This window comes from Sander vitreus, chromosome 5 (assembly GCF_031162955.1).
Source record: "Sander vitreus isolate 19-12246 chromosome 5, sanVit1, whole genome shotgun sequence".
NCBI lineage: Eukaryota > Metazoa > Chordata > Actinopteri > Perciformes > Percidae > Sander > Sander vitreus.
In genome coordinates this window covers 6,864,893-6,880,609 of record NC_135859.1, presented here as the reverse complement: position 1 = coordinate 6,880,609, position 15,717 = coordinate 6,864,893, and the positions used below count along the sequence as shown (strand labels likewise).

The 15,717-nt window shown below is 42.1% G+C and overlaps 1 protein-coding gene across 1 annotated transcript; it reads left to right on the top strand.

Moving 5' to 3' along the window:
- Positions 1 to 2,197: 2,197 nt before the first annotated feature.
- LOC144517528 (dynein regulatory complex subunit 4-like) lies at positions 2,198 to 14,598 on the top strand. Its single transcript, XM_078249613.1, has 14 exons — positions 2,198 to 2,299; positions 4,697 to 4,774; positions 5,031 to 5,099; positions 5,383 to 5,580; positions 7,370 to 7,576; positions 7,674 to 7,728; positions 7,827 to 8,029; positions 8,357 to 8,527; positions 10,141 to 10,227; positions 10,350 to 10,547; positions 12,728 to 12,793; positions 12,891 to 13,016; positions 13,156 to 13,282; positions 14,498 to 14,598. The coding sequence occupies exons 1-14, from the start codon at positions 2,198 to 2,200 to the stop codon at positions 14,596 to 14,598; spliced, it is 1,788 nt and encodes a 595-aa protein (XP_078105739.1).
- The last annotated feature ends 1,119 nt before the right edge of the window (positions 14,599 to 15,717 follow it).

Here is a 15,717-nt window from a genome sequence, read left to right as displayed (position 1 = left end):
AATCTGAGCCATCTTTAATGTTTTAATTAAAAGTGAAACCGTTGTGAGTTTGGCAAAGTTACTAATACTGGTTACAAAGTTTGCAGTATTTTTTTTTAGCCACTGTTCATGTGGCAAAATTATTGGTCAGGATTTTGTTAATGTTAAGCCCTTCCTGTACTGCCCTTGCTGCGCATTTTCTTGTGCAAAGCTAAACTGCCAGGTAAAAGTCCTCCAATAAACACATGGCTTGACTTGTCTTGTACTTGTTTCCTCTTTTGGTTTTTATACCTTCGCAATTGCCATGGCTGGAGGCTTTGTTTTCTGGTTGTCCGTACATACATCTGCACATATTTCTGTCCCATTCTTGTGAACGCGGTGTCTCGGGGCCACCCTCCACTTGATCCGACTCAAGGATTAACTGATTCGATTTTGGTGGTCAAAGGTTGAGGTCACTGAGGGAAAACGTATATTAAATTGCTTCAAAGTCTTTACTATATATTATGAGTCTGGACAGACATGGCAACTTCAACTTGACCGGTTGACAGAGGCATACAACTGCAAGGCGCCAATTCTAGTTGCTGACTTGTTTTGTAAAACTGAAACATTAGAGAGAAAAACAAGTATTGCACACAACTGTTTACACTACAATGCTTGATATTTTGGCAGGAATTGTGTATTTGTAATATTACTGCTTTAATAGCATGGCTCAACTACAACAGTTACAAGTCTCAAAGGTAATTGGCGCACAGAGCTAGCTACTGCTGCTGTAACTGCAGGTTGTAAGTACGTTTTACCGAAACAGTATTAACATTTCTAACGTACGTTTGCAAAGAAACACCCGGACGCTGTCTAGCTTGCAAAAATATATAAAGTTTAATAGTAGGCAACGTTTCGGCGCTAGACCATCATCTTGCCTGGACAATTTTTGTCAAGTTTTTGCCACTAACAGGCTGATTGTTATTATACAGTAAATGTTTGACCACATTATTGAAAGATGGAGAAGTTATTCCATGTTTTTGTGTGTAACTCTGATGCCAGGTCAACACGGTACCTTTAGCTAATAGCATTAGCTTACCTCCACTCTATCTGCAGCTCTCAACTCTTGGAACCGCATTTTTAGGATTTCTTCTTTTCGGTTGGCAGTAGACCTGGTCACTGCAGACTCGATGGTCTTCAAGGTAACTTTACGCTAGCACAACTAGACTCGACTATAAACGACTCTATAAAAGTTGCCAGTGTAGCTCGACATTTTGTTAGCACATTTCAGAAATGCTCAATTGAAAATCTTATAACAAAAGCTACACTTTCTGTACTCAAACAACTCCCCGTAACTGCTCTCTCACTGCTCGCATTCCACACTATTAACAAGCCTTATGCTTTTGGGTTGTTAATCCGTCAGTCCCATTCTTGTGAATGTGAACTCTCAGGTCTCCCTGGAGGGAATCTCTTCAAATTTGGCACAAACATTTGCTTGGACTCAAAGAGGAACTGATTAGATTTTGGTTGTCAAAGGTCACAACTAAACAGGTTTCTGGCCATAACGAAAGAATTCCTATGCTATTAGAATACAATTAAGTAATAAACTGTTGAAACAAGGCAGGATTGATCCATGGTTTCATGTTTACGCCAAATTCTAACCCTACCATGTGAATGGCGCAGCAGAAATCGAGACTAATCAAACAAGGCAACACACTTCCAATTTTGGAGCGCGCGTGCCAGTTGTAGCCTCAGTTTCCTGTTCTAGCTGACAGGAGTGGCCCCCTGTCTGATCTTCTTCTGCTGCTGTAGTCCATCTGCTTTAAGGTGACGTGTTGTCTCTGTTCAGAAATGCCCTTCTGCGTACCACAGTTGAGTTACTGTTGCCTTTCTATCACCTTGAACCAGTCTGGCCATTCTCCTCTGCCATCAACAAGGCAGAACTGCCGCTCACTGGATAGTTACCTTTTTTCGGACCATTCTCTGTAAACCCTAGACTTAGTTGCGTGTGAAAATCCCAGGAGATCAGCACTTTCTGAGATAATAAAACCAACAACAGTACCACGTTGGAAGTCCTTTTTAAAATCATTTTATTTATGGGAGCGTTTCACCTCACTCAAGGTATAACCTTACAGCGGTCAAACGGTAATTAAAAACAAGAACACAGACAGCAACATCCAAACAAAGAACCAAAACAGCAATAGAATCTCAAAGTCATTGCGATATTTAATAGGGAGCCATGGAACTGTTGAAGGACAGGGGTGATGTGATCTATGGACGGGGTTCTGGTGATGATCCGGGCAGCTTAACTCTGGACCAGCTGGAGTTTATGGAGAAGCTTGTGAGGTAGACCAGAGAGGAGAGTTACAATAATCTATACGGGAGGTGATCAGGGAGTTGGCAAGGATGGAGGTGCTGATAGGTGTGAGAGACGGGCAGAAACGGTTGATGGTGCTCAGGTGGAAGTAAGCTGACTGAGTGAGATGATGTTTAAATTACCTTTCTTTCCTATTCTGATGCTGAACTTGAACTTCAGCAGATCGTCTTGACTGTCTGTCTGTCAATTCTACCTCCCCTGTTGAGCCATACTGTATACGCTCCTCTCTGGGCAGCCACGTCTGTCTGAGTCTTCCTGTCTCTACGGCCGGTTGGTGGTCACTGAGCCTCTCGCGTCTCTGCTTCAGATCTCGATCTGTCTGTCTCTGTGTGTCTCGCTTTCTGTCTGTGTCTGTCTTTCTCTGTCTGTCTGTCTCTCTGTCGGTCTGTCTCTTTCTGTTTGTGTCTCTGTGTGTCTGTCGGTCTCTGTGTTTCTCTTTGTGTCTGTCTCTGTGTGTTTGTGTCTCTGACTGTGTCTGTCTGTCTGTCTGTCTGTCTGTCTCAGGAGGCTGGTCCATAGAGGCAGAGGAGTAAATGTTTAAATAAACCATTACCAAATCTCAGTATTTATTATAAAATCATTTTTCACCCTTTGTAAAAAAGAATACATTATTGAAATTCTTATTAAAATGCTTCAACAGCGACAACTGCAGGGCAAGAGGAGAAAGGGCAGAGGACGAACATATTTTACTAACTTATTTTATATGATATTGAGTTTTTAATATATATTTTGATCTCTCTTTTGCCTCTCAAAAAGAGGAGCAACCTCTGCCTCTGTGGACAAGCCTCTGAAATAATTAGGGCGCACAGTCAAAAATGTTTAATCGCACATTTTTAATCTGTACTAAATGTATTTTAAAAGGGATATTTTAAAGTATTTAATAGTTAATTTAAAGTAAATGGTTTGAACTGCTCATCAGTAAATATACATATGAATAAATAAAATGGGCAAATAATGAGAATGAAGGAATGTTTACTTTGTCTTGTTCTGGAGTCATTACAATAATCTAAACAGCAGGATTTGAATGGAACATTTCCCCTACCCTAAGTACAATTTTCAGATTTACTTTATTTTACTTGTATAAGGGGGGGTTGTCCACCTCAGGCCTGGACAGAGCTGGGACCAGTGGTGGAATGTAACGAAGTACAAATACTTCGTTACTGTACATTTTTCACGTATCTGTAACTTAAGTAGAATCAATAGTGCATACTTTTGACTTTTACTTCGTTACATTTTGCAGCAATTATCTATACGTTCTACTCCACTACATTTCTACAACGTTCCGTTCCATTTTTCTGATCAGTTTTCCCCCCCTGCCAAAACGTCTTCCTGACCGTCACACGTTTGTCTCACCAGTGAAGTTTGGTTGCCATAGATAGATAGATGGATGGGGCACCGCCGATCCTTCATCGGCTTCCAAGCCGGCTCCGGTGCTCCAGAGCCCGGGCGCAGCGCCGCTGACCCTCGGTACAGCCTCCGGTAAAAGTGAATTTTTTTTTTTTATTATTCCTGTTTTTAAATCGTACTTGCCATCAATTTCTCTCCACAGCGTCGTTTACTTCTCCGTCAGGCTGCGTAAGACGCGTTCATATCTTTTTTTTTAATGCTTCACACACTTTATTTGCTAACGCTCCCATGGTTAAAGGAAATAAAACCGTCTTAAAATACACACATGAATAAAACCAACCGCATTCCGATTCTAACATATTTCCGTTTTATGCTGGTTAGGATAGGAACTTTTTAAAGCCAGGCCTTGTTTGTGGTAGTGGACAGTATGGATACTGTCGAAGCTCAGCAAACTAACGAACTAACCAACTTTTTTTTTTTCTTATATATTACCATTTAAAATGGTAATATGCAAATAGGATTAAGAGAATAAATCGGTATGCAAGTACTTTTAAAATCAGGTACTGTTTTACTTTTACTAAAATAGGGTTGTCATTGTGGTACTTTACATATTTTAAGTAAATATGTCTCTGGTTATTTGTACTTTTACTTTAGTACTGAGATTCAGTACAAGTAAAAATGTTATCAGGGGGAGGGCTTTAGAGTCTTCAAACTGCCACAAATCACAGAAGATTAAGAATGTGACATGGTTGCCATGACAGTGCATCTTGTCCAAATTCAGCCAGACTGAATCCGTTAACGTTAAACATTTACATTTTCGCTGCCAACGTTTGTATTTGAGCAAGATTTCATGATGGTGAGTCAACTTCTTTGTTAATCAGTTAATCACAATAATTGTGTGGATGACAGCTAGCATTTCAGGTTAATGGCTAACTCGGCATCGGGCAGAAATCAGCTTTGTTTGGAGGTTTTAATCATGTACGTCAAATCTTAGCTAATTTAATTTCTGTCCAGCCCAAGACTAAGACCGAAGGCAAAGGCGGGAAGCGGAAAAAGGACAACCAGCCTAAAGAGGAGATGCCCAAGGCTCAGGTCAGAGCTGCTAGCTAACATAGCTAGCTAACGTTAGCTAGAAAAGGGTGCATTTTCTGAAAGTTCAAAATGTAGCTAAAGTATTTCAATTTGAAATATTGTGAGTGGCAGTTGACAAATGTAGGATATTACAGTGACATTTCACATACCAGGTACTGTCAGCTTAGCATCAACCAGACACTAGCCAACAGTTAGCTTAAATAATTCAAGGAGGTTTTATGTACGTTAATTGTAATTTTCTGTCCAGCCATCCAAGACTGAAGGTGAAACCAAAGAGACGGTTAAAGAGAAGTCGCCAGCAGCGGTAGAAAAGAACATGGATGAGGTCAGAGCTGATCAATAATTTAGCTAACTGATTAGGATTACTTGAAGTCTATCACTGAAAGCATTTCCATTTTGTGGTCACTTTGATTTTGCCACGTGTAGCTAAACGGAGCAGAGGATTGGGCCGTTGTTGTGCATGTTGGAGGTTGTGTGTGTGAGCTCAGCAGCTGGCCAATCATTACGTTAAGACACCAGATGTGATAATCAGCCTGACAGCCAATTGGTGTACTCCTTTTTATATTGCCCTTCACATGCTTGAGTCCCAAATGTCTTTTTACCTGCAGATGTGGGAGGAATGTGCAAGTGTCCAAGAGGAATTCTATAGGGTGCTGAAACAGAAAAGGCACTTTAAGATGGAGAAGGACAAGGCCCAAAGGTCCTGGGACAACTCCAAGAGAAACCTGGATGAGGCCAAGGCCAGTATGAGAGAGATGCTCAGGTTAAAACAAGAGGCCGAGAGACATCACCAAGCAGAAATTAAAGTAAGCTTCACACACACTTTTCAGAGGTTTATTACATTATCCCGTTTTCAAGTTGTTTTTTTATGCTCAAAGCTGAAGATGGTAACTTTCATTAAAAATAGCTTGTCATTATTTGCTTGATCTGTCACTAAATCTAGACCGTAGTACATGAGACAGATAATCTGTGAAAAAAATGATGTTCCTCTGCCTCGTCCTAGTGCTTTCAATGGCATTTGCAAGTTTCCACCGAAGCATGACGATAACCGCCAATCCGAGCCAAGTCGCTAACGCAGTGTTAATGCTGCTTGTGAACCGCTAACGCTGTAAAACTAGGCAGTGCTGATGAAATGTAAAAAAAATGATGTTACTGTATTGCCTGTTTCTTGACAGAAACATATTTTAGTGTACTGTTTAGCAGTACAATGAGAAGGTTTGTGACCAAGTTGGGCCAAAACCAGTCGGCTGACCGGCTGGAGCAAACTTTCTCATCTGGAAAATCGTGTATATTACGCCTTTTTGAGTCAGTTCTAAATACGTTCTGTGTCATGCACATGTTTTTCCTACCCTTGATGATAAGCAATGGCTCACGACAGACTGTGGCATGTTGTGATTATATCATAGCTCAGGGGCGTTGTGTGGCCAGACACGAAGCTTTTATAAAGCGGTCATCAAGTATGGCAATATAAAAGTTAGTCATATTCCAATTTAAAGGCATACTATGTAACTTTCCCTCAACCTGTAGGGGGACCGAAGAGGGAAAAGTTACATTTTGATAGGACAAATGAAGACATGAAGGGGGGGAAAAGGGGGGGGGGAATGACACGCAGCAAAGGGAAGCAGGTCAGAGTCGAACCCGCGACCGCTGCGTCGAGGAGTAAACCTCTACGCATGTGCGCCTGCTTTATCAACTGAGCTAACCTGGCCACGTCACGTTCCAATTTTAAATAGATATTTATTAAGGATCGCAACAAAATAGGCCCTCCTGGGCTTGCTGCCTGCACATACCGAGGCAATGCTATTAAACGTAGATAAAGTTAGCCTACGCTAGCAGCTAGCATAGGCTATATTTTTTGCTTAACGCTAAAGCGTTAGTTCGGATTCACCAAAATCGCACAATGACGCAAACTAACCGATCGAGGCAGCGGTAGAACAGCAACTCCCTTCTTCTGCGAGGTAAAAATGACTGTTTTGTCAATGGAGTCTGGTGTCTTTGAAGAGGGCATAGATCGGAATAGGACTTTCTGACAGCAAGGTAAATCGGTGAAAATATTCTAAATATAGCGTATACAGTACTTTCTCAGATGCGGCGTGATGCGTATTGTGAAAAGGCGTCACAGCCGTGGTGTGTGGTTATTGTATCATGGCAATAAACCAATCAGGTTGCTTGATTTGAGCTACCCGTTTTTATTTTATACCCCCATTCATACTAGGAATATAAGAGTATTGGTAAAAGAGCTTACTGTGTTCCACACACTTGAATGCCACGAGGGATTTGCCTAAAGGTTTTTAACTTCTAATTCATTGACCCATGTCGAAATTCTTCATGCGTTGCACAAAAACTTCAAATACTTGATTACAATTTGCTCTAAATGATCACATTGAACAACAGAAATGTGAAAACAAGATGTGATCCCATAAGACGGACACACAGTTGATTGAGTACACTGAATTACCATCCAGTCCTATTTGCACTTATTCAAAGTTGCTTTGAACAGGACCAAAACCAATGCGATGCCGTGTATTTGCAGTAAATCCAATTTAATGTGTATGAATTTCACAGCTGAACGCAACATTCGATCATTGATTCCAGGAGCATGAGCAGAAGCTGAAACAATTGGAGTCTGCTCACCACAACGAGATCTGTGAGCTGAAGGTGGCCAACATCTCCAGGACCTCAAAGACCCAGAGAGGCCAAGTGGAGTCGGAGGTAGTGCTTCAGAAGAAAAAGCACATTTTACAAGCGGACATGGGAGAGAGAGAGTCCTGTAATAAAATCTTCATTAGAAAGTTCAAGCAGGTGAGAACTCGGTCCATTACCTTGCATTTTACATTTTATTTCTACAAGTAAGCATCTGTACAACAAAGCTGCCCCCTTTTTTGTTTTATCTTAACAGAGACAGCAGGAGGAATTAAAGGAACTAAATGACAGCTATGAAAAGACAGTCAGAGGTAGACAAACGTGTCCATTTCTGAGTTGAAGTCGTCATAATCCTCAAAATCATGAACTCTGTAAAGCATGATTTCTGTTTCCGTTGCTGCTTAAATAGAAATGGAGGCCAACTATATCAACACAATGAAAATAATGGCCGACGAGAACAACCGGAACACACAAACTAAGCTAGATGAGATCGACAAGCAAATGAAAATGAGGATTGTAAGCGTTGTAGCGGCGCAAAGCAAAGCCTGGAGAGATCTCAACAAGTCCGTCGAAGATAAACATCATGTGTGCTTGGAAAAGGAGAGGCTAGAGGTAAGAGATATTACTCATCACAGTCCTGTCGCACAAATCTGTCGCACACGAGAGTTGCGACAGAGTTTTTCCCGCTTTCAGCAGGCCTACACTTAATGTGCTTATTCCACTCGTGTTGTATCCGTGTCTTTAAATCTGAGCCTGGAGGACACACAATGTGTTAATTCTTTCAATAAATAGTTTTTTTGCCCTTGACAACAGTTGTTCCATGTGAAGAGTTTTGGTTTGACGGGAAATAAAATTCCACGGACAGCAAAGTGCTTATAAAACAAAATGAGGTACAGGTTGGTCTTGCTTGATGTGCCGTTGTTTGTCGTCATTTGGTAGACAGAAGTTGAAGCTGCAAAGGGAAAGGGCGAGCTACTAGACCGGAGGCTGGCAGCAGCTGTGCAGAAGAACAAAAGCATAACCGAGTCACTGCAGGAATTGGAGCCAAAGCTGTCTGAGAGCCGCACACAGCTGGTGAAAGAGAGAAAAGCCATGGCCAAGAGTTTGAAGGTTCACTGCTTTTGCTTAATTTTAGAGCTTTTGCACTTTTTCAGCCTGCAGAAAGCATCAAGGTATCTGAAGTACATCATTATCATTGTTATTGCGTAACTTTTCAGTGTTTCCCACAGATTCGAAAGCAATTTGTGGCGAGGGGTGTAAGAGTAAAAAAATGACTGATGACATTATTCATTATACATTTATTTGATTGACAGCTGCTATGTAGTGTTTTGACCGCGACAACCCAACTGCATTTTACCGCAAACTTGCGACTAGTTAACTTTCTAAAGCGGGCACAGTCGCTTGTTTGCGAAGAGTCGGGTCGGTGATTGTGAATGTGTGATTGTGTAACGGTGTTCACGAGATAGATACCAACCTTTAGTGAACTTGTGAATTTCGCCAGCCGTCTTCTCTCCTTTATGGAGACAGACGCTGTGTGCACGGTGGGCTCGATGGTGTTTTAAGCCTCCAATGTCGCCTTACAGGCAGCTAACCCTCACCTTAACACTAACATAACTGTGCACGATCATGATCAAGACTTGTATCGTCATTACTTCGAATTCCTCATGGGGGGCGACAGAAACTACGCACTATAGCTTTAAGGTGTGATGCACAAATAGGCAAAATTGGACATTTTACTGTTGAAATTTTGTAAGAGAGATGTAAAAAGATTATGTTGAATCGTTTATTTTGTGCCATTGATATTCATTGCTTCTTGTGTCTAAAGGAAAACACTGTCCTCCTTTTTACAGCACAAGTCTGATTTTCATAGATTTGCCAACTAACCATCGGTTATATGGCAGCATTACTTTACTCAGCAGGTCAAATGTAGAGACACAAGAATTCAGCTTGCTTTGCTTGTTTCTTTATCGATGTCACCACCAGGAGTAAGTCAAAACTGTTTAAATCCTTATTTGATTCAGTTTTTCGATCTACACAACTTATTTGGCAGATCAAACCGCTAAATGGAACGGATAAAACTAGGGCTGTCAATTTCTTTTTCTTTTTTCTTTTTTTTTCTTTTTTTTTACGCGCCTGTAGAGAGACGAGACACAAAACGAGAGCGGGTCATATAATACATCCATGAACGGGAGTGGACGGCTAGCAGAAACTAAGCTCCTTGAGCAGAAATGGATAACAAAAAAGGGTCTTTTGAATGGCAAGTTGAGTTTCAAAGCCCTTCCAGATGATTCTCTCCACAAGACTAAAGTTATTTGCATGTACTGTCAATGTGAACTGAGTTACCAACGTAGTGGTAGGAGTATTTTTATCTTAAATACCACTTGAGCATTTAAAAACTTGATAATATCCCTTTTTAAACCGAGTTAAATAGGACACTCGTGTGATTGAAAATGTAAGAGCCCTTGTTAAAACCTTTTTATCCAAATTCGTGCAATGTAAATCTCCCATTAGGTCTTGTAGAGCTTCTTTCTGGTTCACATTGGACCTGCAACACTGACCATGGCTGAGACATTTTCACCATTCAAAAGAAAATTGCATTCAGTCTACAAACATTTCAGGTCTTAGTGAAATCAAACTGGAAGTGGTGAGTGACATTTCATAACTGACTGGAATATTGGCTAAAACTATGAAAGTAAGTAAACCCCCGATAATGTTTCTAACAGAGGGGCAAAGAAATGAGTGCACACATACTCGGGGAGAGACGTGAGCTGTATTTGAAGCACCAGCAGTTGGAGCTGAAATACGAACAGGTAAACTGATTTGTCAAGTCGCAAGTTTTAACTTTATTCATTCGCTCAGCTGACGGAACAGTGAATGTTGTGCGTATGCGTGGTGGGTGGATGTTCGTGGGTTTCCTGTGTGTGTCCCGCAGGTTCAGCAGGAATACGACGAGCTGCAGAAGAGGCAGACTGAGGCCATTCTGGATGTGCAGCAGAAAAGCGGCCTGAAGGCCTTGGTGCTGGAGAGGAAGATAAAGGCCATGACAGAAATGCAGGAGAAGGAGCAGCTCGAACTCTGGGTGGCGCTCGCATTCGGACAGGGAGACCAAGCGGCTGCAAAAAACATTAAGGTACGATTTTACGTGTATCTGCACTTTAGTTCAACTTGTGTTCAGTAGTTTATAGGACCACACAGTCAACAGGCACATGGAGGACGAAGGATCATATTGATTGTGTCTTTAATGGCCTTATGACCTTTCCTCTAGTACCAAACAGGACTAACTTAACCCAGTTAAGTTGAATCATTTTTCTGATAACCACCAGTTACACCCATCTAAGATAGTATACTAGACATGGTTGGTTCAACAAACAGTTGTATAATGTCTTTTATGGCTCTGGAGGATCTTTCTCCACGGCACTGTGGATTAGGTCTGGCTACACCCCACAAACAAACATTTTGTTTAACCCGTCACAATAGTCTTGGGCGGCACTAAGCTCCGGACGCAGCAACGGTGGCTCTGCTAAATAGTCTCGGGAAGGAACTTGTTTTGGTGGAACATTTGCAGCCCGCAAAAGAAAACGCCACATAAAACATCAAATGAAGTGAACTGTTCACACAATACAGTAATGTGAGCTTTTTAAATCAGCTGGATACATGGTTAAACGTAATTTGCTATTAATAGTGCATCGCCGCGTGTACGTCATCCACAACGATCCACGGCAATCCCCACCAATCGGTCCCAAAACTTCCCAGTTAGATAGTAAATGCCGCAAACATATTCTTTTGTAAATCTTTACAGTCGTTCCCCGAAAGACCCAAAATAGGGCTGCCTTGTTGCACGATCCAGATTTTCTTCAAAACTTGCCATTTTAGAGTGTAGCTTGCTAGCTCGAACTTTGTTGTTTCCCGACGCAAACGAAGTTTGAGAAAGGCAACTCCACAGAGAGCGGAAGGTGAGGGACATCCGCTAGATGTCAGGCTATTATCCTGGAAATGTACCCTCGTTGATCTAGACTAGTCCTGTCCCGACACTGTTGTAGCGTGGGGTGTCGTGAACCCTGCAGCCTCTAGAAGTCCCTAATTGGGCTTGATACTTTTACCTGATGCTTTCATTCCTCTTTGCCGTCCGACTGAAGGAGTCTTTCCGGGATATGTTATCCCGGAGGACACCAGAGGCAGTTGCAGGGTACCAAAGGGCCCGAAGAGCTGCAGCCTCTGCCGTGAAAGGGGCAAAGCAGCGGGTGTGGGAGAAGTTTGGAGAAGACATGGAGAAGGACTTTCGGTCGGCACCAAGGTGCTTCTGGAAAACCGTTCGCCACCTCAGGAGGGGGAAGCGGGGAACCATCCAAGCTGTGTACAGTAAGGATGGGACGCTGTTGACCTCAACTGAGGAGGTAATAGGGCGGTGGAAGGAGCACTTTGAGGAACTCCTAAACCCAACTAATACGCCCTCTATGTCAGAGGCAGAGATGGAGGATGATGGGGGATTGTCGTCAATTTCCCTGGTGGAAGTCGCTGAGGTAGTCAAACAACTCCACAGTGGCAAAGCCCCAGGGATTGATGAGATCCGTCCAGAAATGATGAAAGCTCTGAGTGTGGAGGGGCTGTCTTGGTTGACACGCCTCTTCAACATTGCGTGGAAGTTTGGGACAGTACCTAAGGAGTGGCAGACAGGGGTGGTGGTTTCCCTGTTCAAAAAGGGGGACCAGAGGGTGTGTGCCAATTACAGGGGTATCACACTTCTCAGCCTCCCCGGTAAAGTCTACTCCAAGGTGCTGGAAAGGAGGGTTCGGCCGATAGTCGAACCTCTGGTTGAATAGGAACAATGCGGATTCCGTCCTGGTCGTGGAACAACGGACCAGCTCTTTACTCTCGCAAGGATCCTGGAGGGAGCCTGGGAGTATGCCCAACCGGTCTACATGTGTTTTGTGGATCTGGAAAAGGCATATGACCAGGTGCCCCGGGAGATACTGTGGGAGGTGCTGCGGGAGTATGGGGTGAGGGGGTCCCTTCTCAGGGCCATCCAATCTCTGTATGACCAAAGTGAGAGCTGTGTCCGGGTTCTCGGCAGTAAGTCGGACTCGTTTCAGGTGAGGGTTGGCCTCAGCCAGGGCTGCGCTTTATCACAAATCCTGTTTGTAATATTTATGGACAGGATATCGGGGTGGGGAGGGGTTGCAGTTCGGTGGGCTGGGGATCTCATCGCTCATCGACCCCGGATAAGCGGCCGAAGACGGACGGACGGATGGATGGAAATTGTGCATAAGTTGTTTTACAAGAACAAATCAAAAAGTGTGTTTTCACCTGTAGGAACTTTTTGAGTCCAAAGACACCACCATCAGGACTTTGAAGGCTATCGTGTCTCGAGATTTAAAGGTCTGCCATCGATTATCTCAAAGTGATTTCATGCATTTGTTCAGTTGATATTTTCTGGTCCGTCATGTTTTTATTAAACTAACCGTGTGATCGGCAGGAGTATGGCGACTTGGTTAAGAACGCGACAGTTTTGGGGATCTTTGTAGACACATGGCTCCCGATGGGTGACATAAAAAAAACCGTGAGGAATGCCTCCGAGGACAGCGTTCCTCTACAAAGCAAGGTTAGTCATCAGTTATCTCAAAGTGTTATCAATCTGTTTAGTTGATCTGAGAGTAATTGCTGCCATGCAGTGTTGCTTGATATTTTTCCAGTCAGTTGAGGTGGTCACGTTTTTAATGGAATATACCTGTGATTGGCAGAACTTTGACAACTTGATGCAGGAACTGACAGCTTTGTGCATCTCTGAGGATGCCTCGGTCCAAGAGGACGACCTGGGACTGAACCCTGTTAGCGCCAGTCCAGACGGTGAACGCCTGCATCTCTCAGGTATGCAATCAACTGCTCTTCTTGGATATTTTAAAACCCAAATCACTTAATTTCTCCCCCCCCCCACACTATTTCTCATCCAAACCCTGATGGGATGATTAGACAGGTTGTAGTTTATCCAGAGTATGTTAACCACTTTATTAGGAAGTCAAACTGATGGGGAGCTAGAGCTGGGGCAATATGGAGAAAATCAAATATCACGACATTTTTTGACCAAATACGTCGATATCGATGTTGCGCCGATTTTGTAGGGTTGACTATTGGTGCTTTCACAATATTTACACAATGAGATTTGTGATGAATAATCATCAGTAATGTGTAGAGCTGCAAAGATTCATCGATTAGTTGTCAACTCTTAAATTAATCTATTTAAAAAAAAAAACTATTTTGATAATCAGTCGGTTTGAGTAATTTTTTTTTAAAGACAAAAGTAAAACTTCTTTGATTCCAGCTTCTTAAATGTGAATATGTTCTAGTTTATTCTCTCCTCTGTGATAGTAAACTGAATATCTTTGAGTTGTGGACAAAACAAGACATTTGAGGACGTCACCTTGGGCTTTTGGGAAACACTGATCCACATTTTATAGACCAAACAACTTATCGAATAATCAAGAAAATAATCGTTAGTTGCAGCCCTAGTAATGCGGATATAATGACTAAGCGGGTAAAGGCAAATAATAGAACGGCTAGAACAGTCTGGTAAGTTCAGAAAATTACATCACTTTACTGTAATGTAGCCTTTAAAACCAGGAAAAGACATATTAAGATTTCCAAAATTTAAGACGATATCTTGCCTCATATAGCGATATATTGCCCAGCCCTACGGTGAGCACACCTCATTATACACCCTCACTGGAAAAACTGTGCGCGCCCACAACTGTGGCAAGTATGCTGAATCGAAGATGAGGCAGGAAGTCGGTCTGTAAACTGCGATGGACGTTTACAACAATTTTACAGTTCAACTCGCAAATAAGTTTGTTCCAATGTGTCTTTTTTTTTTTTTTATATCACCTAACTTGGTGAGAACAATGTCTTTCTTACTGTTAACAATGATCTCACAGTAGCCCAAATGGTTAAGACGCCATTGTATTTGTATAACATCTGTTTGTTGTGTAAGCAGTGTGGGGAGCCTAAAGTTGTCTTTGGAGACTTGCAGGCTCTTTAGTCTGTGCTGAGGCTGCAGGGCATTCACTCTTTTTATGTCTTGTTTCCTAGGAGCTTGTGGTTCCTGTGTCAGTGACCAACAGTCTATGGTGACCACTAGAGCTACGGACGACTCACTGCTGGATGAAAATGTTACACTGCCTGACTCTTGATTGATTCATTCTCACCAGTAATGCTGGGGAAAACTAGTACAGTAGAATAGTTAAGATATGTCCCAATGATGCAACCATGATCTAGAAATGTAAACTGTTAAGATTGTACAAGATACAAGTGATATCCTGCATGTTGTGCCTATGATACCATTTATTAAAATATCTCATGCTACTTCCATGAATGTAAAAACAGTGTGATACTAATACCTGGCTGGAGTTTACAAGACGTGTGGCTGAATTCCTTGCAGCACAAGAGAGGCCTTCAGAGACATGCTGTGGGTCTAATCTGTAAAAGTGCTTTATTAAAGGATATGAGAGTACTCTTATGGCTGATTTACTTGCCAGGAAGCTGCAACAATGATTTTTGGATAGAGGTCAGCACTACAGATAATGTCAAATCCAAATATAAAGACTTCTAGTGATTCACAAGTTGTTTTTCTGGGCCTGAGCAACGGAATATTGACTAAATGCCTCTTGGTACGCTGTTGATATATTGTGATGACACTTAAGGAATGTTTATTGTTGCTCTCCCTGCATTCTTACTGTATACACAAAAGAATAAAATCAATAGTAAAAGGAGTATGATGACCAAATAGGCATTACTTGCTGATTTCACCAGCTTAGAATAGTCAAGTAAGCACAGAAATTGTAACTGTAATACAGACCAGAAAAATGCCAAATGAGCTCTGTACCTCACAAAATTACAATAAGATCTGTCACTGCATCCTGATACATTGATGTATTTTCTCTCATCACTCCTGCACACTTTAGTGTAACATTATTAAATGGCATGTGTAGCACAACAACTAATGGCTCGGATGTCTTATCCTTATGTTTTTTTTAGTTATTCCTTTGGGCAATGAGGGAAATATTTGGGCCAAAAATGCAAAAGTGATTATCATACTGCCACCAACTGGCTGATCAAAATATTTTGTCTAAATTGCGATAGAGATTTGTTAACAATACCAGGATAAAACTTAGTCTGCTCTAGGTTATTGAATTCTGAGATCCAAATGATCGTGTAGATAAATGTATAAACCGAGGGTTTCTGCACAGCCAGCCTTCACTGAGGTCAAACAGCTGACAGGAAACGCAACCACTTTCACCGGAAAGGAGGAG